Here is a 25,554-nt window from a genome sequence, read left to right on the forward strand (position 1 = left end):
TCAGGACTCATGTGAACCCTGATCCCTGTTCCTCCCCTTCCGGGTGCTCTTTGACCCTCTAACACCCCTCATCCCCACTCCTGTGCATGTAGGGTCAATAAGATGCCCCAGATTGTTTTGGGATTTGCATCTATGGGATATCCTAAGGCCCAATGGCCAGTCCCAGTTCCAGTGGGCAGCCTAGCAAGCACTGGCTGGAGGACTATTTCTTTTGCCAATCAAGTTTCCAGAATGGTGCTGACCTGCTGGTTTGGGGTGACTCAAATTGTTTATATAGCCGGGGGTCTAGCAAAAAAAAAAAAAAAATGCCCTTTGACCGGGCTGCTACACACCTTAGGCATGCCCTGCAGGAGTTTACCTCAAAACAAACTAACTCCCCAGGCAAAACCAACCCTATGGTTGCCCTCTTTTTACCCAGGAAACTTTCCATCTCTAACTTAAATTCAGCAGGAGCCTTTGGCCTTTGCCGACCAGCAGTTAAGTGCCCTCCAGGACCCCTACACCTTCTTCGTTTCCATCACAAACAACCAGATTTCATCTTCCTTGCCCCAACTTATAGCTTCTTCCCTCCTTTTTATTGCTGCATTAATCTTTCAACTCCTCATCAGTGTTAGCTGATCTCAAAAACGACCCTGAGTTACTGAGTTCACCACCTGACTACCCAGACTTTTCTTGGGGAAGTGACAGCTTGGCAAGCACCTAGCTCTGTATAGGTAAACAAACCTATATGATGCCAAGAAGACTCAAAAAGAAAAAAAAAAACAAACATAGAAATGACTCAGAAGCACTTAGTAGATGACAAGGTGCTCACAACTGTTGTGAGGACCTTTTGTGGATTACCTCTGTTGATCCTCCCAGCACTCCTGTGGGTATAATCATCACTGCCTTCACTTTGTCAATTTACCTGGGGAGCCAGGTGACTAAAATGAAGATCAAGAGCGTGCCCAGTGCCGAGAAAGTTTCCCTGTGCCCTTTCCCAACTAATACCTCCTCATCAAGGTAACTGCAGTTTCTAACTTTCTGTCATCACTGATTAACTTTGCCTGTTCTTGAACATCCTATCGATGGGTCAGAGAGTACTCTTCAAAGCTCATGTTTTTAACCAATCCACTCTATGGCCTCCTGGCCCAGTGAGTAGGAAAGGTAGACTTGGTGGTTGGTGGTACCTCTGTGAAACCATGACTACAAAGAGTGCAGCTTATTTTTAAATCTGAGCGTCTGACCAGCCCCCAACCAGCAGCTGTGTGCAGACACTAGCGGAGTCATCCACAGCACCTGCAATGATGTGTTAGAGTCCATCTCTACAACTCTGTCACAAAATGAAACTTAGAAAAGTAAATGTAGGTGTTCCTCTGGAGTCTTTAATACCTAAGAAAGCCATGGAGTTCATGCAGGTTGCAGAGAGACTCACTTGCAAACCAAGCAACAGGGAGACAAGTTGAACAAAATGCTTCCATTCACATTCTCTATAAACTGCCCAGAAGATCAAAGAAGAAAATAAGTGAAATCAACATCTTCTCATTCCTGGAGCCATTTCCTATGAGAATGATGATGCAAGAACTCACACAGCCTCCTCCAGGCAGAAAGGTGTGCATGGTTCAGCCAACTCTGAAGGATCCAGATGCTTCTGGTGTGGTTGCTTTACAGCCTCTCCATCGACACAGGGCCTCCTTCCTCCTGAGTGTAGCTTTACTAGTAAGCGTTTAATGAAGGCTTTGAGCTTAAATCTCTTCACTGGTTAGGAGCTCCTTTAAAATCCAGCAGAGTACACTACACAGGGGATTGAAACGGCAGACAAAAACCTATAGCCAGCACAAAAGTAAGTGCCACCTTGTGCCAATGGTAAACAGCTAAAAGGGGATTGTGTCTCACAGGTAAATAGTGTGGTCCTCTGCGGCCTACAATGCCAAGAACAAATTCCCAGGCATCTGGTTTCTCATGCTGATTCCTCTTCAGATGTTCATTTCAACCAGCCACATTCTTTCCCAGCTGTAGGAGTAGACAGGCCTTCAGAAGTGATGAAATCTCACAGCTGCCCACACTTTCCCCTGTTGATGGGTGTCCACTGCCTTGTCTTCAGACTTCCTTGGGGAAGGAAGTGTCATCCTCCTAATAATGAAGACAAAGGATGATAATCTCATCTGTTGCCTTTCTCTACTTTTTATTCATAGCTGTTTCTTAGCCACTTGGATATTCACCTTCTCCAAGCCTCAGTTGCATCCTCTGTAGGTGGGTATAGAGTGGGTGGCATGGTGATAATGGTGCTAAGACAGTGTACTGAGCACTCATTATATGACACTGCTCTGAGTACTCTACAGACAATAACTACTTTAACCCTCTCAGCAGCACTATCTACCGTCATCATCATCATCATCATCATCATCATCATCATCATCATCTCCATTTTATATATGAGGGAAACTGAAGCACAGAGCAGTTAACTGCCCATGGTCAACAGCTAGGTAATAGCCAATCTGAGATTCAAACCCAGACACCCTGTTCTATAATCTGACATTTAAGAGTTACATTATTCTGCTTTGCAGGATTTCCATGAATCTTTAAACAAAAAATATATGTAAATTCTGCTCAATCTATAGCATTTGTTATTACTATTATTATTATTAACCTATCACTATTTGGAAATAAAGTATTTTTACCAAGATTCAACCAGCCCATAGCCTATACCAGTAAATGACTCTAAATATAAGGGAATATTAATTTCATTCACTTTTGCATCCATTTTTTTAAAATGAAAAAGTTGAAGACTTCAGGGAGTTTCTGGTTATAGTTATAGTTCATTGGACATATACTATATACCAGACTGACATATATATATATACACACACACACACACACACACACACACACACACACTTGAATTTATATATATATAAATTTATTTATTCTCCATCACATAACCCTATGGCATATGTGCAATTATAACTCAGTTTTGAAGGCGAGGAAACCGCAACTCAGCAAGGCCGATTACCTTTCCAAGCTCACACAGCCAGGGAACTAGCAGAGATGAGCTTCAAACCCAAATCCATCTGATTCCAGAGGCCAGTCTCTCACCTCTGATGCTGTATAGATTTTTTGGCTTTTTATCTTGGGACTTCTAATCCAAGGGTTTCGATTCAGCATTAATGAACCTGTTTCACGTTGCCAGAACTGTTATGGAAGAATCTCTCTGATTTGCTTTATCAAAAGCAATAAATAGAATGCCTTGGTATTATTCCCAGAAAGTTTCTCCGTGATCACATTTCTCTGAAATTGTCATTACAATTAGCTTACAACGTGTATGAGGAGAATAGAGCCAGAGCTGTGATTTAGTGTCCGTTCTGACAGAAAACACCTAGATAATTCTTTTTGGCCCCGTTTCACTGAGTGAAGTAAGATTAAGCAGACATGATCCCCAGCCCGCAGCATGGGCTGATCAGAAAGGCCTAAGTCGCTTTCCCATAATCGCTGAATCAGTATTGGGTCCTTTTTGAGGACTCTGCAAACCTCTCCCACCATCCTCACCCCCTTCCCCAGGAAAAAGTCAACCCGACTAACAAATAAGTAGGTAGATAAATAAATAAAGAAATCGTCCAATGTCATAAGAGGGCCGGGCCGCTTTCCCTCTGCTGTTGAATGGAGACATCGGCCACCTCTCAGGTCCTGAACTGGCAATTCAGAACAGTTTGATTGCCTGCTTGATTGTTTGCGAGATAACTGCAAGATTGTCAGTGACAGGGTAATTTACTGAAGATTGCAATGTCAGACTCCATCCAAGGGGCTTGCTGGCATAAAGACGCGATTCTCATGACTGACAGGCCACTGGGAGATTGGAGTGCCAATTTAAAGTTCACAGTGTCGTCTGAAAGTGTTTGGCGGCTGCAGCCCATAATCACGCAGCATGATGAGGTCATTATAGGCATAACGTAGCTCCTACTTAATAACGGGTAGAACCCCAAATGCACAATCTCTGAAGCAGGTAAATGTAAATATGTAGGAGGAAATCATTTGTATCCCATTTTTTTTCTGTTTTGGCATTTGTCATCTGCTATTGCTGATGTGTTTAGGCCATCTCCTGCCAGACAGGCCCTTGAATCAAAAGCCCAGAATCAACAAAACAGTGGGGAAATTTGAGGTTCACAGTTCTGAAGCAGTCACAAGCCCAGAAAGAGTGACAGGCTGAGGGGGGTGGGGGAGGCAAATGTTCAGTACTTAACAGGAAAACTGTCTTAAGTTATTCTTTGAGCCCAAAGAGGTCTTCAAGGCGGTTACATGGAGCAGGTGGTGAATGGGTTGGAGGGGAGGAAACACTTCCCCAGCTTCAGGAGGGAAAGGCCACCAGAGATGGATGGTACTCCTAATCAGAGGAGGCTGGTGACCTTAAAGAAATCTGTAGTGCAAGCCGGGCACGGTGGCTCAAGCCTGTAATCCCAGCACTTTGGGAGGCCAAGACGGGCGGATCACGAGGTCAGGAGATCGAGACCATCCTGGCTAACATGGTGAAACCCCGTCTCTACTAAAAAAAAAAAAAAAATACAAAAAACTAGCTGGGCGTGGTGGCGGGCGCCTGTAGTCCCAGCTACTCGGGAGGCTGAGGCAGGAGAATGGCGTGAACCCAGGAGGCGGAGCTTGCAGTGAGCTGAGATCCGGCCACTGCACTCCAGCCTGGGCGACAGAGCGAGACTCCGTCTCAAAAAAAAAAAAAGAAATCTGTAGTGCTAACAGCAGTGGGTTTCTTCTCACCTGAGGAGCTTCTTGTGACTGCTGAATGAAGCCCTGCCAGCCTATCTCAGCAGGTTATTTTTTAAATCTGAAACAGGCATTCCATGGTAGAGCCCTTCTGTCTAGTGAAGGCAGCCCATGGAAGGTGATGTTCAAGGCAGAATTCTATGCACTGTTTTTCTTTTTTTTCTTATTCTGCCAGTGGCCCTCCAGATTGGACAGCCTGAATGTGGATCTGAAACAATGCCTGGATATCATCCTGCTACTAAGATACAATCTCTAGTGCTGTTTCTAGGGTCTGAGGTTTGCCAGGCTCCGTGGAGCTGGGGAGTATCTGATTCACCTAGCACATCAGCCTGAGATGTTCAGAGCCTTGATTTCGAAAGTCTCTCAATTTAAAGTGTGCATGCCTGCTCACCCTCCTGTGTCTGCATTTCTAGGAAATTGTGTAAATCTAAATGTGTTACGAGGCACATGAGCAACATTCGCCCATGTGGAAAATGAGAGGCTAGTTTTAGTAATTTAAAGCCAAGCAAAACATGCAACCTCCTAATTTGTTTGTTTGCTAAAAAGAAAGTAATGCATTAAAATAATTGCACATTAATTGCTAAATTACAGTGGAACTTTGGTGAAATTACATATTTCATTTTCATTAGTGGAACCAAACGAAAAGAGTAATGCCAAAAAATTACATTGTAGTAAATTTAAAGCACCCAGCCAGGCCTCTGATTCAGCGTTCCAGTACAAGTGTTTGTCAAGGCACAGCCCAGGGTTTGAGTGCATGTTTCCATGATTCTAATTATGGTCCAAAAAACTGCCTTGCTATCAAATCCAGGAGGTGCAAGCAAGTTATCCTCCAAGATTCTGCACTGTGTGTTCAATCAGCTCCCAGCCGAGTGGATAAGGATTGGCTAATGAATTCATTCTTATCAGAAATTCCAAGGAGCAAACACTGCCCTAAACATTCCCATCTTCAGCCCTCACAGACATGTGAGGAATGGGAAGCAGTCATTTTATTCATTCAACAAACGTCTGTTGAGTGCCCGATTCTGTACTTGGTACTAAGAGAGGAAGGAATATAAAATTAATAAGACATCATTCTTCTCTTCAAAGAGCTCATTTTCCAGATAGGGAGGCGAGCCTTAAGAGGTCATTAATTCTAGTGTAAGCAAGTTGGCATTAACAATGGTTTTTAAATCGTATTGTGCGTTAGAATCACCTGAGAATCACGTTTAAAATGCAGATTCCAGGGCCTGCTCCTGGAGGCTCTCTCCCTGGGGAGATGTGGGGTGGGCCGTTTATTCTTCCTGCAGGATTCTGATGCAGAATGCTTCTTTGAGAACCTCTGATTCACGGATGTACAGAACAGGGATTCCTAACTGTCTCGGTCAGTTTGGGCTGCTACAACAAAAATACCATAGACTGGAGGACTTGAACAACAAACATTTATTTCTCACAGTCCTGGAGGCTGGGAAGTCCAAGATCAAGGCACCAGCAGATTCAGTGTCTGGTGAGGCCCTGATTCTTGATTGATAGACTGCAGTCTTCTTGCTGTGTCCACACGTGGCAGAAAGAGTACTAAAGTGCTCTCTGGGGTCTCATTTATAAGGACACTCATCCATTTGTAAGAGTTCCACCCTCATGACTTCATTACCTCCCAAAAGCCCCGCTCCTAATACCATCACATTGGGAGTTAAGTTTTCAACATACGAACTTTGAAGGATCACAGACATTCAGTTTGTAGCAATAACCTGGCCAGGGGCATCATCTAGAAGGCTTCCTGGAAGAAGAGGCCACACCTAAACTTGATCTTAAAGGATGAGTGAGTCCTGTCAGTTTCCCCCACTCTACCATGAGCTCCTTAAACACAGTCTCCATGGTTCTTTGCGGTCTCTCTTGTTGCCAGCACATGGACACCACTCAAATGTTTGTTGAATGGTGGATGAGTAAATAGGAATCAGCCCAGGTAAAGGGATGGAGGCACAGGACTCTGGGCAAGTACATAAGAATGTTCCGAGTCCTGAGGGCATACAGGAAGACAGAACCAGAAACTACTGTGGAAACTGAGGGCTTAATTTCCAGATTCCCAAGCCAAAGCTGTTTCTCCACATTTCCTAGAAAATGTAAAACTCACAGCACCTGGGTTTCTAATTGGTCAGCAGTTCCCTTCCTGGCTTAGAGGGAGTGGGATAGAATACTTTTCTCCATTAAAGTGAGATGTAAGGAATTCCATGCATTTGAGTTTTTTTTAATTTGATTTTTTTAAAAAATGTATTTCTAATAGAGACAGCGTCTCACTATGTTGCCCAGGTTGGTCTCAAACTCCTGGGCTCAATCGATCCTTCTCCTTCAGTCTCCCAGAGTGCTAGGATTACAGATATGAGCTACCACGCCCAGCCAGAAATTCCATGCATTTTGATTTCTTGTGTACCCATTAGCACAGACCCCTGGGAACTGGCTGTGGGTAATTAACTGTGCTGCGTTGTTTAAAAGCAAAGTTTTTGTTTTTATTTTCCCACTCAAATAATACTTTGTCATAGTAGAAAAAAAGTAGAAATTCCAGAAAAGCACAATAAAGAAGAGAAACACACTAATCTGCTACATGAGGATAACCATTCGTCAACATTTTAAATTATTTCCTTTCAGTCTTTTGTTTTCTATGTGTATAGATTGGAATTGGATGAGGCTTGCTGTGTGAAACCTGCCACCTCAGGCCCTTGGGTACGTTTGATGCTGCTCATGCCTGTGCTGGTAACAAAGGTGTTAGTGTCTCCAAACAGCTTTATGCCATGAAATCCGCTGACTCTGGCTCTGCCTCTGCCCTTCCAGATGGCCTGGTGGATTGCCTGGACCCTGACTGCTGCCTACAGTCAGCCTGTCAGAACAGCCTGCTCTGCCGGGGGTCCCGGGACCCACTGGACATCATTCAGCAGGGCCAGACGGATTGGCCCGCAGTGAAGTCCTTCTATGACCGTATCAAGCTCTTGGCAGGCAAGGATAGCACCCACATCATTCCTGGAGAGAACCCTTTCAACAGCAGGTAGGCACCCTCTGTCCCTGCAAGCTGCTGAAGTCACTGATTTTCTTCCTGTTGGAGCCGGAGGAAGTGCTCCAGCTTTCCTGGGGACCCAACTGGCCTGGAATCTGCCCCTCTAGAGGCACCTCCCTCCAAGGGGGCCTCAGAGAAGTGCCCTTTCCTCACTTTGTGTTGGGCTCCAGAACGGAGCCCTAGTGTCTTTGCAGGATATCACCATCTTTAACCCAGAATCTGCTGGAGAAACCTGTTGATTCCCTGGTTTTTAGATCATTTTTAAAATCTGTTATTTTATGATGTTATTGTCATTATATTAAATCTCCCTTTATAATGCCTCTGATAGTGGCTTTTGTTCAAGCATTGCTGAAATAGTTCACTCAATAGAGTATTTTCAAAAGCTGTTATTAACTTGATAACATAACCTATCATTCAGTGGCATCTTAGAGTCAAGATGATGCCAGTTGCAAGGATTTATTGAGCACCTAGGATGAGCCAGAGACTTTGTGTAGATTATCTCTAATCCATACAATAATTCCATTTATTGCCTCTCCTGATTACCTACTGTGTGCAAAGCATTGTGCCACTGCGTTTCACCCTTCATTCTCTCCGGTTTATTATTGCTCTTAGTTGCTAATTTGAGGCTTATGAATATTCTAGGGTCAAGTTATAGATTCATTTTGTCTTCAACTTCACCCTAGGACAAGTTAGAACTGTGCTCCTGGAGAAGAAAGCAAGGGGAAGGTTTGTCTTGCAGACACTTCCCCACCACCCCATCCCCTCCTCTTTTCTATGCACTATGTATGATTCTGAGGGTAGAGAGGAGGGGTAGGAGAGGCTAGGGGTCTTCTTATGGCTTGGCCATGCTTCATCTCCCTCTCAAATTGGTCTGGGTCCAGATGTCGATGGTGTACGCTAATGCAGGAAGGAGGGGCATGGTCTACTTGGGGATGCCACACCCCATCTCTGTGGTCCTTCACATCGAGAAATAAATACTGCTTGTCAGGTCCTTTTTCACAAAACTTCTAGGTACTAGGAACTTGGGTAGGATGGTCCTGGCCCCTTTGCAGCCCTGACGACCCCCATTGTGCCATCTTTCTCTTATTTCTCTTTATCCTCATTCAGGTAGGTCCAGGAGCAACTCTGGAAGTATGCTACTTCTCTCGGCTTCCAAGCAGGGAAGAAATACCAGACTTCCCTTCTAACAGAAGCCCCTAACTTTATAAGTGATTATCTGGGAGCCCCCGTCATGAGCCTTTCATCGGTCCTGGACTCCGACTCAGCCCCTCAGCCGAGAGAACCCTGTGAGGGTGGGACAGGGAAGAGATGGGTGGCAGCACAGCTAATTCTACAGCCTGTTAGAGCTCTCTGGAAAGTTGGAGAGCCTCAATTCCTGCAGCTCTTTTGAATATGAGTGTCTTAACAAGGTCACCTTAGGCCAACAACTTTTGCTTCTCTCTGTTCTCATTTTACTAAAAATAAAATAGAAAAAGAAATAATAGAAAAATAAAAATAATCTCAGCCCTCCTCTATTTCAGCCCTGACACCTCCTATCGATATCGTGTTGGGCTCATAAACCTCATTTTCTTGATTAGTAAAATTAGGATAATACTATTAAATATGTAAAAGTTGATCAGACGAATTGGGTCATTCTTGTCATACCCAACTAAAGCAGAGTCAAGAAACCAGGAAGAAAAAGCACTCTGGGCACATAACATTGCCCTAGAAATGTAATTCTCCCCAGGCCTGGCTACTGAAACTGCCTGCTGTAACCTGAAACCAGTTATCTAATAGCAACTGAAACAACCTACTATGACTCTGAGACTAGTTGTACCCACCACCATCATTCACCAGTCAGAACTCACTAGATCGCCAAAACTTTACCAGTCCCAGTTAACGTTCTCTCAAAAGAGTAAGTAACACTTCTCCTTGTAAAACCTCCAAACTTCTCTGTTCTTCAGACATCCTGAAGACTACCCCATGCATATGCCCTGAATTGCAATTTTTGCTTCCCAAATAAAACATTTTAAATTTAGAGATTCATCTTTCTATTTTATTTGACTTTAACATATACTATACACAGTGTTATTACTGTTTCTTTTAGTAGAAGAATCTCTCAAGAAAATTTTTTTTAAAAACTGCAGATCTCTGATAAATAAAAAGTATTTACTCCGCTTGTTAAATCCTAGTTCTAGAACAGATTCTGTAAGTATACTTCCTTTTAATTATGAACATAATTCACCTTGCTAGAGACCTGTGACTGGGCAGAGCTTGCACTGGGCCATAAGCATTTCAGTGGGGTTTGTAGTTTACTTATACTGAAAATGCATGCTCTGAAGGCCTGTGCATCCTCTGAAGGTCTGTTTCAATCTGCTTCCTCATTAACCTCTCATTGTTTCTACCCTACATCCAGTCATTTCCTGATATTCTCCCTTTCACGCTTTCTTCACCTGGCCCTTCTAATTTTATCTTATTCTCCTCATCAATGGTTCCCACTTCCAGAAGGCACCTTGAGCTAGAGCCAAAATACAGGTGAACAGTCAGGAACCCCAGAATATTTGGTAGACTATGCCAGCCCAGGAGACCTGAAAGAAAGTTGCTTTAGAGAAAGCCTCTCTGAAGCTTTGAATGTGAACAATAAATGGCACCACCCAAATGAGCCCAGGCTCTCCAGCTGTCTGCATGGATACATAATTCAGAAATATGAAATGTAACTCCAAGACATAGGTTGAAGTTCAGTAAGCATGTGAATTCCAGTACATTATCATCTGACAAATAACGAAGGACAAAGCGAGGAGTAAAAAAGAACTTGAAAATTCAAGACTTCTAAAAGGGCGTTCCCCTAGATAATGGCATACAAAAATAACTGAAATGCCTTGACTCCAACACTATAATTTATAGAGCAGATCTCACTATCTAGATAATGTGATAATTGTTACACATCAATAATCATAAATAGAAATGAACTGATAGTATGTCTTAGCTGAATCTTTTCTGCAAATTGACTGCCTGGAAACGATAGGAAGCCAGCAGCGAGGAAGAATTTGAAAAATAGAGGATAGAAATCACAGGCAGCACTACTCCTGTTATTCCTACGGCACGCTGCAAAGCCTTCTGCTGCAGGAATGATTTAAAAGAAATAGCGGTTGTAGAAAAAAAGGAAGGGTGGGGGGACTCCACTGAGGAATGTACTTTCAATTTTGTTTTCTCATCATGAGCACTGTGTACCTTGTGGTCGTCAACACACATCACTGATTTTAAAATAGTGTCTGGTAAGGTCTTAAAGAAATCTTAGTCCGAGCTACAATAAGAAAATGGAATTGAACAAAAGGATTATTTTCATAAATTAGTTTTCCACTTTAAAAGAGTCTAGCATTGTGGTTAAAACCAGCTAAAAATGACATTCATTTGTTAGGCAGCCAGTAGCAGACAATTAGAGCTGTCAGTGGAACAGTCTAAACACTCCTGACATCATCAAAGGGTTGGAGTTGAACAGCTGGGGGTATTGCTAATAAAAAGAGAGATACGGGAGACAGCATCCCTCCGGTTTTCAGGACAACTGGGAATGCAAAAGTAAGTGCATTCCAAAAATCTAGCCGACTTTGACAAGGTTCTGGCAAAAGACGGGTCAGTTGATCACCTCGTTCGGAAACTGGGAGTGTGTCCAGGACCCTGGGAGCCTGAGAACCTCTCTTCTTTTGCCAAATTGCCCAGTCGGCTGGGGGCTCGGTGCAGAAATGGAGCTTCTCATTGTCCCATTTCTCTGTGAAGTCAAGAGAATTCAGATGAGAGGAGACATGCGCGTTCTCCCTCCGTGGACTTTGAGCAGAATATTGTAATATCTCTTTGGCTTTATAGGACTTTCCCAGGGGTAGCTGGTTGGAAACCGGGATTTGTGGGAAAGTTCTAGTTACTGTGTCTGGAAAGAGAGAGATGTTCTGTAACACTGGAAATAAATTGGTAGGATTTCAAAACCCTCCAAGATAGCAGGAACTTGACATGAGAGAAATATGTAGTAACATAGAATCCAGAATCCAATATATTCCTAGCAGAAATGTGTATATTTATTGAATGTGTATATTGAAGGGTTTTGCTATATGTATCTCCAAAGTTCTCTTTTCCTCAGACCCTCATGGATTATGAGAAATTTTGCTCTTAGAGGGCAACAAAAGACAATGCATATGTATCTCCCAGCCATAAAACTCTCTGTGCTCCCTTCTACCCCCCTGACATTCTGAGATTATGAGAAATTTTGCTCTTAGAGGGCAGCAAAAGACAATGCCTATGTATTTCCCAGCCATAAAACTCTCTGTGCTCCCCTCTACCCCCTCTGACATTCTGGCCTCTAGAAGAGTAACATGGCCATCCTCCAAAGCTAAAAAATGGAAATAAGTAGCCAGATGTGGAAGCTCTCACCCGAGTATGGCACTCTCGGTGCCCGGCTAAGAAGCACCTGGGAATGATGAGGGACAACCTGAAGCTCAAGCCAAACAAAAGCCAAACAGTGTCAAGAAATAGAGCAAGGCCAAGAGTGGAAGGCGGGTGCCCAGGAGACCCCATGGCCCAGCTCGGTGACAGGAGATGCTGCTCATAGATTTCACCCCAAAATGTCACTAGTGTGGTTGTGGGAAACCAGAAGTTAATGTTGGAAGCCTTCTCCTTGCCTGAGGAACCAGACGAGGATGAGGGAGCAGAGGCAGTGGGGAATTGTCTCTTTGTTCTCCTTCATGTGGCTCAGAGACTTCGGTTTTTTTCTTTCTCAGCTTGGTTTCTCTCATCCGAGGCCAAGTAGTAACTACAGATGGAACTCCCCTGGTCGGTGTGAACGTGTCTTTTGTCAAGTACCCAAAATACGGCTACACCATCACCCGCCAGGATGGCACGTAAGTAGGGGCTCGGACCTACTCAGCACCACACGTGTGTGCAAAGAGACAGACGGCGCTGTTGGCGTGGAACCACAGGATTCCCCCTGGTGAACTGGAATGTCCACTAGGCCAGTCCCCTAGTGAGGATTCCCCCAAAGACATTTCATGCTTTTTGATGTGGCATCAAAAACAGAAAATAAATAGGAAAGCCAGCTTACCTAGTACAGCTCACAGCCACCTCGTCTTTTTAATGTCAGGTCAGTGCACGTGTGTGTGTGTGTGTGTGTGTGTTTTGGGATGGGGGCAGATTCTAGAAAAAGAAGGGAAGGTAGCTCTTAGAAACGAACTCCTGTTTTAAATCAAAGGCAGTGCAGGGTGACAGGAATCCACATGACATAGCGTCCTGTGGTGATCCCCTTCTGCTTTCATCTGTGGCTTTAGGAGTTGCGTTGTTTTCACTACTGTTTGGAGGGGGTGGCGTGTAATCAGAGAAGTCTAATTAAATACATTTAGCAGTCACCCTGCTGTGTGAAGGAGGCAACCTCTCCCTATTATCTTCTGATTGGAAACATGTACCCGTTCAGCCCCCATCAAGATGAAAGCTCTGTTATTTCCTTAATCCATTTGGGCATAGAGGAGAAATTTAAAGAAAAAGATAAGAAGAAGAAAAGAAATCTATGGGAGGGAAAAAACACTGACTTACTCTGGGCTAAAAATCACACAGACACACACACAATTATGGCATTCTATTTTAAATGCGAAGGGAACTGTGGCTACAAATCTGATCCAACACTCTTTCTGTAAAATGCACTCTGGAAAATCTTGGATATATCACAGAGGTAAGAACAGGGTTTTTTTTTTTACCTTTCTCTGGCAAAGAATCTGGCCTGATTTTCTTTCTAATGCCCCAAGGTAGCCTTAAAGGCAGTTTCAACAATTACCAGCCCCCAGGAGCACTACCTTCACTCTCCCACCTCTGAAACCCAAACAAGGAGTCTAAAGATTCATATCAAATCTTCAATATTCATGAAATTTCTGATATCTCACTCATACATTTCTGTAGCCAAATTTAATTATTTTAAAGCACAGGATGGCAGATGTGTGCCTTTCAAAATTACTCTGGCCCTTGTTCATTCTTAGAAGCCAGTGTTTTTTGTTGTGGTGGTGTTTTTTTTTTGTTTTGTTTTTTTTTTTTTTTTTGAGATAGAGTCTCGCTCTTGTCGCCCGGGCTGGAGTGCAATGGCACGATCTTGGCTCACTGCAACCTCCGCCTCCCAGGTTCAAGCGATTCTCCTGCCTCAGCCTCCCAAGTAGCTGGGATTACAGGGCCCGCCACCACGCCTGGCTAATTTTTGTATTTTTAGTAGAGACCAGGTTTCACCATGTTGGCCAGGCTGGTCTCGAACTCCTACCCTCAAGTGATCCACCCACCTCGGCCTCCCAAAGTTCTGGGATTACAGGCATTAGCCACCACGCCCAGGCCAGTGTTCTTGAAGAACTGACATCCTTCAGTCAATTGCTCTGAAGTCCCGTAAGACAACAGAAGAAGACATTGCTGAGTCCTTGATTTGCTATTTGTCCCTTTCTTCTGCATCCCTCTCTACTGCTTCCTGAGTAATTATGCCCCAAGTCCACTTCCCAGATCATCTATCCAACCTCCTGGATCAGTTACTCTTCAGCTTATTCAGGTTGCAAAGCTGTGGAAGTCACAAGACGTGCTTGGGAATGCTCTGAGGAATCCCACAATCTGTTGCATAGTGGCATGTGCCCCAAATATTCATATTGATTCTACTGTGCCAAGTAGGAACAATTTGACTTCAAGACATTTGACTCTTTTCTGTACTCTATGCAGAACTATCCCCAGCAGTGTGCATGCCCAATAAATAAACACATAAAGTAATTAATAAGTAAACTATTGTGCTGTACATGCTCTGATATTTATCTTAATATTCATATGCTCCCTGTTCATTCACATTTACTGAAAAACACCAAATGTGTTACTAAGATTGGATGAAACCAGCGAGTCAAGTATATTTTTACCAAGTTTTTACTGTGATCCAAGTACCCTTAGCTGCTGGGGATTCTGAAGGGAGCAAGACAGACAGCACCACTGCCCTCAAAGAGATGAAATTCTAAGGCCAGGTGCAGTGGCTCACACCTGTAATCCCAGCACTTTGGGAGGCAGAGACAGGCAGATCACAAAATCAGGAGATCGAGACCATCCTGGTTAACACGGTAAAACCCCGTCTCTACTGAAAATACAAAAAATTAGCTGGGCGTGGTGGTGGGAGCCTGTAATTCCAGCTACTTGGGAGGCTGAGGCAGGAGAATCGCTTGAACCTGGGAGGCGGAGGTTGCAGTGAGCCCAGATCGCGCCACTGTACTCCAATCTAGGCCCCAGAGGGAGACTCCGTCTCAAAAAAAAAAAAAAAGAGAGAGAGAGAGATGAAATTCTAGAGGTGAGGTAAAATAAAGCTTAAAATTAGGACACTAGTCTCTGTTAACGTTCTTGTTTTCTGTTAATTGGGAAAAAGCTACCTTTATTCTACTTTACAGGTAGTACACCTCCATCCAGCTCTTAAGGAACAAACAGAAATATAGCTTAAGAACCATTGTCAAAGAAATCAGCCACAGAGCAGAGACTGATTAGAAGAATGCTGTAATGAGCTCCTCCCTGTGTCCTAACGTAGTATTGTTATGATTACACTATTTATTGAACACTCTATTAGCCTAGGACTGTGCTAAGTGCTTTACACGAATGGCCAGCAACATTTTCTGTAAAGGCCCAGACAGTAGTTTAGGCTTTGCTGGCCATGTGGCTTGTCACTAACAACTCAGCTCTGCCATTACAGCAGGAAAACAGCCTAAAACATATATAAACAAATGGGTATAACTGTATGCCAATGAACCCTTTTTTTTTAGTCTCACTCTATCACCCAGGCTGGAGTACAGTGGTGCAATCTCGGCCCACTGCAACCTCCACCTGCCAGGTTCAAGCAATTCTTCTGCCTTGGCCTCCTGAGTAGCTGAGACTACAGGCACCCGCCACCACGTCTGGCTAATTTTTGTATTTTTCGTAGAGACAGGGTTTCACCATGTTGGCCAGGCTGGTCTTGAACTACTGACCTCAAGGGATCCATCCACCTCAGCCTCCAAAAGTGCTGGAATTACAGCCGTGAGCCACTGCGCCCTGCCCAGTAAAACTTTATTTAGCAAAACAGGTGGTGGGCCGGATTTAGCTCATGGGTCATAGTTTGTTGAGCTCTGCTCTACACTCATGATGTTTCACTCTTAGCCATGCCATGTGTATTGGTGTAATTATTCCCATTTTACAGATGAAGAAACTTAGGCTCAGAGAGGTTAGTAACTTGCCCATTGCCACTCAACTAGTAAGTAATAGAGCTTGGGTTCCAGCCCCACCTGTCTGTCTCCAAAGCCCATGTTCTCCTCTGTGCTCTGCCCATCCCATGGCCATCAGGGGAGGAGGAGAGGCATCCTGCTTTGTCTAAAGGTGAGTCTACCCTCTCATCAGCTCATTTACTCCCTCTCCAGGTTCGACCTGATCGCCAATGGAGGTGCTTCCTTGACTCTACACTTTGAACGAGCCCCGTTCATGAGCCAGGAGCGCACCGTGTGGCTGCCGTGGAACAGCTTTTATGCCATGGACACCCTGGTGATGAAGACCGAGGAGAACTCCATCCCCAGCTGTGACCTCAGTGGCTTTGTCCGGCCCGATCCAATCATCATCTCCTCCCCTCTGTCCACCTTCTTCAGTGCTGCCCCTGGGCAGAATCCCATCGTGCCTGAGACCCAGGTAGGGCAGTGCCGGGGCAGGACTCTCAGGACTTCCCTAACCAAAACCAACTGGACACTGCCTCTCCCCGAGTGGACTAGAAACTAATATAGGGGAGTGAAAACAGTGGGAGCATAATAAAATTTATAGCCACCAGAGATGTAAGTTTGAATCCTTCTTGGCTGTTCTGCATGTTTGCAGATAGTCATTCAAGACTTTGGCAGTCATCAGAGCTTTTAATAAAATAAAAACAACATACATATGTGCAACCCACCTGCAAATTGCTTTTTATTCCTGTTAGTTACAGAGATACATGATAAGAGGCACTTTAATGATCTACATTGGTGTTACGGCAGAGGGCATATTATATTATTGCCTCCCTGTTGCTTTATACGGATTGTCAGTGGAAGTTGTAGGTTCATATAATTACAGCCTCTCGTGGCCTCCTTGCATGCAGCTAGCAATAAAGCCTGCTGTTCTTATTTACATCTTTTGCCAACACTGTGGTTTTTCAAAAAGAAACACAACAGTGACCAAGAATAATTATTAATCCAAAAATCATAAACTCAGCCCCATTACTCTATGGTGGAGGATAAAGTTTTTGTTGTTGTTGTTGTCGTTGTTCTTTCTCAGTGGTGGTAAGTGGTTCTTGCACCCACATAAAATGTGATGCCTCAGTGAGAGACATAGCAGACTGAGAGTATCAGGGTTACAGTTTACCTGCACAGGTGTGTTTGAGGTTTGTATCTGCCACGTGTTTCCTCTCCAGGTTCTTCATGAAGAAATCGAGCTCCCTGGTTCCAGTGTGAAACTTCGCTATCTGAGCTCCAGAACTGCAGGGTACAAGTCACTGCTGAAGATCACCATGACCCAGTCCACAGTGCCCCTGAACCTCATCAGGGTTCACCTGATGGTGGCTGTCGAGGGGCATCTCTTCCAGAAGTCATTCCAGGCTTCTCCCAACCTGGCCTACACCTTCATCTGGGACAAGACAGATGCATATGGCCAAAGGGTGTATGGACTCTCAGATGCTGTTGGTATGTTTTGGTTTCAACCACTTATTGATCAATGGATTTAGTCGTGTGTTAATTCGACCCATATTTATTGAGTTCCAAGGATATGCCAAGCACCATTCCAGTAGATAAGGACACAGTGGTCAAGAAGACAGATAAGATTCCTCTTCCATGGCTTTACATTTTGGTAAGGTATTGAGATAATAAATACAAATGAAACAAAGAAATATCAAAAAGGATAAGTGCTAATAAGAAAATAAAAGTAAATGATCTATATTGGGAAGGAGGGGCAACTGTGGCAAGTATTTAGGGAAGGCTCCTCCGCAGGGCAGCATTTAAGCAAAGACTTTAATGACAAGAAGGAACCACATGAAAATCAGAAAAAGAGGATTTCAGGCAGAGAGAAGAGCAGGGTGTGTTTAATAGACAGAGAGAAGGCCAGTGTAGCTGGAGTGTAGTGGAAAAGGAAAATATTCAAGATGATGGGAGAGAGGTGGTCAGGGGCTAGTTCATGTTCCAGACACAGCACTTGTAAATGGCACAGAATGCCCCTGGATAATCAGAAAACAGGGTTTGAGGAGATCAGAAAGCCACATGCTATGTTCCAGGGCTTTGTCTTTTGAAGGAATCACGATTCCCTCCTTACGAAAGATCTTCGTAAGAGAAGGGTCCTACCGTTATCAGAGTTGTGAGCTGTAGATTAATCTTAACCTACCTTGTATCTTCCTACATGTAGAAAGCTATCTAGGAATTAATTAAAATCCAGAATCCTGTGTTCTCTTCACCAATAGTCGTGTGTATTTTAAGAACTGTAAAGATAAGTTACCAAAGTAAGAAACTAGCACCTCAGAAATTTTCACTATAATTGGCAGCCAATGTTTATCAGACTTTCCCTTCATGCAGAGAGCATTGTGCTAAATCCTTTGTCTTGGGTAACCTCTCAATAACCCCTCAAGTAGGCACTCTCATAACCCCATTGTGCATATGGGGCAGGAGGGAAAGGGTAAGAAATTTGCCCAAGATCATGCCACTGACAGGTTACACCTGCTTAGGATACAGCCCTGGATGTCTGCTTCATCAGTAAGTGGAGTTAACCTAACCAAGATAGTAAGAAGTTCCCAGAGTAACTAGTGCATTTAATATACAACACTAGCTAATCAAATATATATATATATAAATATATATATAAATATATATATATAAAATATCTGTCTTTAGCTAATATCAAAATGACAGCCAATATCAAAAAGTAGACTAAATATTGTAATGCACTTCCATATACTCCAGCGCCTACCATTATCAACTCACGATGAGGCCTCTTTTTTCATACCCCCATCCACTCCCCTTTCTCCTACATTTTTCTGAAGCAAGTCCTAGACATCACATCATTCAATCTGTAATATTTAAGAATGTATCTCTAAAAACACTCTAAAAATATAAAAACAATATCATCACAACAAAAAAACACAATAATTCCCTAAAACCATCACATAGCCCATCATTGTTCAATATTTCAATTGCCTGACAAATACCATAAACTATTAATACTTTGTCTCAATATCCCATAAGATCCACCTTTTGCAATTGGTTGATTTCTCTTAAACTGTTTTTTAAAGTTCTTTTATCTTTCCTTATCTTTCTCTCTCTCTCTAACCTTCATAATTTATTTGTTGAAGAAATTGGGTTGTGTGCCTGTAGAATTCCCCATATAGCATGGTTGGTTGGTTGGTTGATTGATTGGTTGGTTCTCGAATTGCGTAATAATGGATATTTGGCCTGTTCCTCTGTTCCCTATATCTCCTGACAATTGATAGTTGGGCTTTGAAGCTTTCTCAGGTTCAGGTTTGATTTTTTGATTTTTTGTTCTGGCAGAACAAGGTGATAGGTGGGGCTGTGTCCTTCCGTCAAGAGGCACCTAAAGTCAAGTTGTATATTTTTTAGAGATTTCAGTAGCCATTGATGTTCATTGCCTAGTCTGTCCGGTCATTAGGGATTGCAAAATGATATTTTAATTCTATACTTTCTTCTTCATCTATTAGCTGAAATACTTCTAAGCAGAGATGCTTTCTCCTTAACTACTTGGTTATTTAAAGTACAGTTCAAATAGGAAAGAATAGATAAATGTTTGATTATTTCCCTTTAGTTACTAGTTTTCAATATAATGAGTTGATTCATCATCCAGTGGTGGCAAATTAATGTTTCTTAAATACCATTATGAACTCGTGGGCCGAAACGCATCTAGTATGTTTCAATCCATTGAAGTTATTATCCTCACTAATGGCCAAATGGCCCCATCTTTGGTCAGTGGGCACCTTTTCAAGCTCATTCCCAAATCCTTTTGACATGACCCTAATAGATTTTGATTCCTTCCTTGCTATCTAGTATGATAAAGTAGGCTGGTGTCATTGTGTTCATTTCTTACTCCAGCCATTTCTTCCAGAAGCCCTGATTCCTTTTAATGAGAAATAATATATCAAGGCCACAAGCCAGGCACTAGCAATTCTCTTTGCTGCTGGGGCTGGTCATTTGGCCTTTGTTTCTTGGCATTTTCAGAGGACAAGCTAGGAAATATATAGGGTTTTTTAAAAGATAAAAATGCATCCCCCATTTGTATTGACACTTCTATATCTCAGGAATTTTTTAAAGCTGCAGAGAATCCCCAAAGGTGACACACATAGTTAAGAGTTTAATGCAGTAGGAATAGCAATAATAACAATGCCTCGTATTTCTAGACCAGCGTTCCAATTAAAAATGTATGGCATCTCAGCGCTTCATCTCATCTCTCCTTACCACATCTGTCTGAGTAATTGAGGCTTCACTTAACCCATTTTACACGTGGGGAAAATGGAGCCCCAAGGAAGCGTGAGCTTGGAGCCAAGCTAGGACTAATGTCCTTCATTTCCACCTCTCTCTCCCATTTGTCCATGTGGCAAATGCAGCATTTTTACAAACAGCTTTTGGATTCTGTTCCCCATTGAATCCCCATGTAACTGGCAGGCTGTACCCCTGCTGGTGCCTGCCTCTCCTGGCACTTTCTGGAATCCTGAGTGAACACATCAAGTGTCTTAATTTACACAAGCTATTGCTCCCAGAATCTCCATGTCAATGAGCCAGTACCATCCCAAAGGGCTTTCTCCTAGTAAGTGGAAATAAATGACACACAATATAATAAATGCATGCCGTGAACAGCAGGCTGAGAGAAACAGTCTCCTGTCCATCTCTAAAGGGGAATTGTGTCAGGTTTTCAAATGATTCCTTTCCTCCCTCCATGTCACCAGGGTCATTTTTGAAAGCCAGTCGTTCATTGGAAAGGTCTTTCCATCCCCACAGAGTACTACTGTGTAAAGTTTCAAGGTTGAGTTCAACTCAAAAATCTGAATTTAATATTGTAGAATCACAAGGAGAAAAGCAATCAGCCTGCCTCTTTGAGTGAGTTTTTGGAACAGAATCTGTATTACTGCGAACACGTGCTTCTCATTCTTGCTACAGAGCTCTGGAGTAATCAAGTAAACTCTCTCTTTTCTCTCGCTCTGCCCCACCCCGTTTATCTTTCAGTGTCTGTCGGGTTTGAATATGAGACCTGTCCCAGTCTAATTCTCTGGGAGAAAAGGACAGCCCTCCTTCAGGGATTCGAGCTGGACCCCTCCAACCTTGGTGGCTGGTCCCTGGACAAACACCACATCCTCAATGTTAAAAGTGGTACGTGAACACATCTTCTTTCCCAGCCATAGCCTTGCCACTTCTCTGGAACCTTGTCTCTTTTCTCAGCATTTAAGTGGTCACACCTCCCCTTCCCTTGGTCATTTTTTCATCAAGTGCTCAAAATATGCATAGATTTTCCTACCTTCTCCTTTTATTTTATTATTTTTTTAATAGAAACAGGGTCTTGCTCTGTCATCCAGAGTGTAGTGGAGTGGAGCCATCATAGCTCACTGCAGCCTCAACTTCCCAGGCTCAAGTAGTCTCCTGCCCCAGTCTACCAGGAAGCCGGGATTACAAGCTTCTTTAGTTATCCTCCCAAGTGTCATTTTACCCAATGCCACAGCATGTGGGGTCCACCTCCCCCACTGCAGCTCTCTCCACATCGTGAAGAAGTTGGAGAGCTCCTCAAGCACTGAAGATTCCTAATTTTTCTCTTCCCCTCCCTCCCAGTTGGCCAATATACGTGTCTTCCCCAGAGGGCTTCAGTAACCCCTCCCATTCTCCAACCCCCACAGGAATCCTACACAAGGGCACTGGGGAAAACCAGTTCCTGACCCAGCAGCCTGCCATCATCACCAGCATCATGGGCAACGGTCGCCGCCGGAGCATTTCCTGTCCCAGCTGCAACGGCCTTGCTGAAGGCAACAAGCTGCTGGCCCCAGTGGCTCTGGCTGTTGGAATCGATGGGAGCCTCTATGTGGGCGACTTCAATTACATCCGACGCATCTTTCCCTCTCGAAATGTGACCAGCATCTTGGAGTTACGGTAAATGGCCATACAGGCAACCTTCTGTTGCTCTCTTGCCCCCCATAACTCTTGAGTTTGATTGGGTAACTGGGGCCGCATTTGGGGTTCTCTGGAGAAGATATAGTCCTTGTGATCCAAAACTTAGGCCCAGAGTCAAATAAGGAGGTGAGAGAAATGCTTTGTGTATCTATGAAAAACCATACACAGATTTGATATGATAGTCAACAACTGACTTACAGACAAGGCTTTTAGTCTCCAGACTGGAGAACAACCGAGGCATCTTTTATTTTTAAGAAGCTCTGTAGACATACATCAAAGTTTGAGAACCACTAATGTTCATTTGCTAATTCAAAATGTTGTATTGAGCATCACTATCTGCTAGCTCTCTATAAATTCTCTAGGTCTTTGCACATTCACTAGGATAGCACTCCCTTTACTGTGTAGGCTTTGCTGTGTAATTTCTGGCCAGCCTAGGTAGATTCCTCCTGCCCATTGCTGGATACTAAGTCTGAAGGCCAGACCCCTCTGTGCTGGGAAAAAACTGACCCCTAAAAGCTCTTAGACATGCTCTTGCCAGGAAAGTTGATTTCAGACCCTCAACTCAGGAGATCTGTAATTAGAGAGAGAAATAAGATCTATAAGAAAGGGGCAAAATTTCATTCAACAAATATTTGTTGAATGTATACCATGTCCCAGGGGCTTTCTGACTAGAAAAAAAAAAAGTAGGGTCAAAAAAGCACCTGTTGTTGTGTTTGTGTTCTGATAAGGAGCCACAGACAAAATCATGTGGGCAAATAAAAAAATAATAATCTCCAGTATCCTTAATTGCTTTAGGGGAAATATAACAGAGTAAGAAACAGGAACTGGGGGACAGGGAGGGTACATGGATGAGGAGGCTACGTAAGATGAATTAGTTGGAGAAACCTCTTGTACTAGGTGATGTTTGGCTAGGATCTGAGTGATAGACGTCAGCCATGGGGAGATCTGGAGAAAAGCACTCAGGCAGAGAGTTGTTCAAAAGCCCTATACCAGCCAGTAGCCTGACTGATTTAAGGACTGACAGAAGCCTAATGTGGCTGGAGGGTGGTGAGCTCAGGGAAGGGTACCTCAATGCATCAGAGTCTCACTAACCACTTAGACAAGAGTACATTGTATTTCAATGAACAAGCAATGGAGGTTGAAGTAGGGAGTGGGGTGGAATTGATATGATCTGATTTCCATTTTTTTTAAAGATGACTCTGGCTATTGTGTGTGGAGTAGACTGTAGGACTGCAGGAGTTGAAGCAGGAAAACCCATAGGGAAGCTGCAGCGATTGTCCAGGATTGGGGCAATGGTGATTTGAACCAGAATGGTAGCAGAAGAGAGAGGAGTGCTCCAATTAGTGTCCAATTAGATTTTGAGATAAATCTGATAGGATTTGCTGATGGATCAGGTATAAGGAATGAACAAAGACAGAAACGAATCAAGGGCCCTGCCTAGGATTTTGGCCTGACAAATGAGTGAATGATGGCGTCTTCTGAAGCAGTCTTAGCCTCTCTCCTAGAAGGAGCTGCAGGTTGCACTTGCATTTGAGAGTCTCTGAGGCCCCATCTGGGAGAAATATCAGTGGCCTGCCCCCAGCAACTGCTGCTGAGCATTCTTGGGAGCTGAGAGTGTGCCAGGGACTGAGAGGAGTAAAAAGAGAGGAGAAAACAGGAGCTTCACCCTGAGGAGGTTGCAGCCTCAGTGATCCAGTGGGCACGTATTGAGCATGGAGGTGAGCCAGGCATGTGCTGGGCTCTGCGGTACAAAAGGGGATGAAACACAGGCTCAGAAAACACCCATGTGAGCATGAGAGGTAGCACCTGGGGAAGTCAGTGCAGTTCAGGCTGAGCTGAAGGGCCAAAGGCCAACCATCATGGAGATCCAGAGACAAGCCTGGGGTGGAGGAGGGGGCATGGTAACCAGAGGGTGAACAATGAGAGCAAGAAGGAGACACGTGGGAGGAGGCCAGGTAGCCTTCACACTGCCAAACTGGCGATCAGACAAAACACTTTTCCTAGACTTACCCATCCATATAGATTCCCTTCCCAAGATGTTTTTGTTTGTTTTTTTAATCCTAGGAAAGCCTCCTTTTCTCAGGCACCCTGTGGGCATCAGAGAACCATGGGAGAAGGCAGAGCAGGGTGGAGGTAGCACTGTGCTGTACCATTGCCTATAGGAAAAAAGGGTGGAAGTATTTCATGTGGCCCTTGTAGTCTTCCACATCAGGCCTTTCCTCCTTTGTCACCGTTCTTCCTGCTCAGAGGCTAATCAGCCCTCACTTGGTACAGTCCCACCTCCAAACCTTCACTCTTGCTGCTTGCTCTGCTTAAAATACCCTCCCTACCTAATCTACCACATCACACCCACCTGCAAGGCGCAGCGTCAGGGCCCCCTCTTCCATGTAGCCTGATTTCCCCAGCAGAAGCGATTCTCACCCACCTCTGAGTCACTGCACTCTCTGATCTTAGAGTTGATGCCACTGAATGCCTTGTTGTCATTATGTCTATGTAAGTCTGTAGGGCCCAAGCATGTGAACTTCTGCAGGGCATACCTCTTGGTCATCTTTGTCCCTTTAATGCCTAGAGGAGGTCCTGGCCCACACAAGGTGCTCAAGATAGGTTGCTTAAATTAAAGAAAACGCAGACCCATCTCCTCCCTCTTGTTGGAGTTATCCCTGACTCCATGTCTCTCAAGCTGTGGAGGTCACAACGTCAATGGTGCAAGCTAAGGGCCCAATCAGAGCAAGTCACGCCATGCGCACGTGGTGACATTAGGACAGCTTGAGGCGGAATATGGCTCCCAATTTCCCTCGACAGCTGTGTGATTTTTTTAACTGCCTTTAGCCTTGTTCTTACTTTCATCAGCCAGGTACCCAGAGCCGATTAGAAGTTAAGCTTTTACAAGAACACTGGTTTTATTCTTCTTTTCTTCCCACTACATACCTGAAAACAAAGGGCTGTCAATCCCCTCTCTTCAAAACAGCAACCAGCAGGGGGAGGGAGGGGGAGGAAGAGACCTGTCTTGCTTATGTCTTTTCTCCATTGTGAGTTGGCAGCTGAATGATTCAATTTCGGGAGTCAGTGCCCGTCCCTATCTCGCTTACCCACCCCAGAGCTGAGCCTCTGAATTGGGATCCTATTGAAATGTTTCCATGGTTCTCTTGCTATCCTTCCCCGTTCCTCCTTCCTTTGTCTCAAAACATGCAGGGACAAGTTCTATACACTTAAATAACTTCTGATGCTACAAAGAGCCTTCTCTTAGGTAAAATGGTTATCATCTGTGTGCTCTGATTAGGCGGACATTTAGGACATTTTTCATACTCCTTTCCCATAAAAGCCTGATATCCCATCTTTACTCGTCCATTTCCCACCACCCTTTCCAAGTGGTCTCAGGAAAACCTAAGCCCCCGGAGCAGAGTAAATTTGTCAGTCACTAACATTATAGGGAGAATTTCTCTCACAGAAAAATCTTTCCTCCCTCCCCAACTTTAGAACATCTTAGGAATTAGACCTCAGTATAAGGCAGTGAATTACATGGGACGGGACAATATCTCTCTACCTTTTTTTAGCTTAGCTCCTTTTAATGAACATAAGAATCTCACATTTTCTGTAATTTTTGAAATTCCAATTCTTTTTATTTTTTAAACATAAAGTAATATT

At 43.8% G+C, this 25,554-nt stretch overlaps 1 protein-coding gene across 15 annotated transcripts in view; it reads left to right on the top strand.

Annotated features, from left to right (window-relative positions):
• The window catches only part of TENM2 (teneurin transmembrane protein 2), a 1,286,794-nt gene that overhangs the window by 1,207,073 nt on the left and 54,167 nt on the right, over positions 1-25,554 (top strand). For all 15 annotated transcript variants that reach the window (XM_045395034.3, XM_045395036.3, XM_005558468.5 and 12 more), the window contains 6 exons: positions 7,549-7,759; positions 12,514-12,633; positions 16,168-16,429; positions 17,178-17,445; positions 20,977-21,120; positions 21,639-21,888. In XM_045395034.3, coding sequence (XP_045250969.1) covers positions 7,549-7,759; positions 12,514-12,633; positions 16,168-16,429; positions 17,178-17,445; positions 20,977-21,120; positions 21,639-21,888 — 1,255 coding nt within the window. The remainder of the gene's footprint in view (positions 1-7,548; positions 7,760-12,513; positions 12,634-16,167; positions 16,430-17,177; positions 17,446-20,976; positions 21,121-21,638; positions 21,889-25,554) is intronic.

The sequence above is a fragment of the Macaca fascicularis genome, chromosome 6, assembly GCF_037993035.2.
Source record: "Macaca fascicularis isolate 582-1 chromosome 6, T2T-MFA8v1.1".
Taxonomy (NCBI): Eukaryota; Metazoa; Chordata; class Mammalia; order Primates; family Cercopithecidae; genus Macaca; species Macaca fascicularis.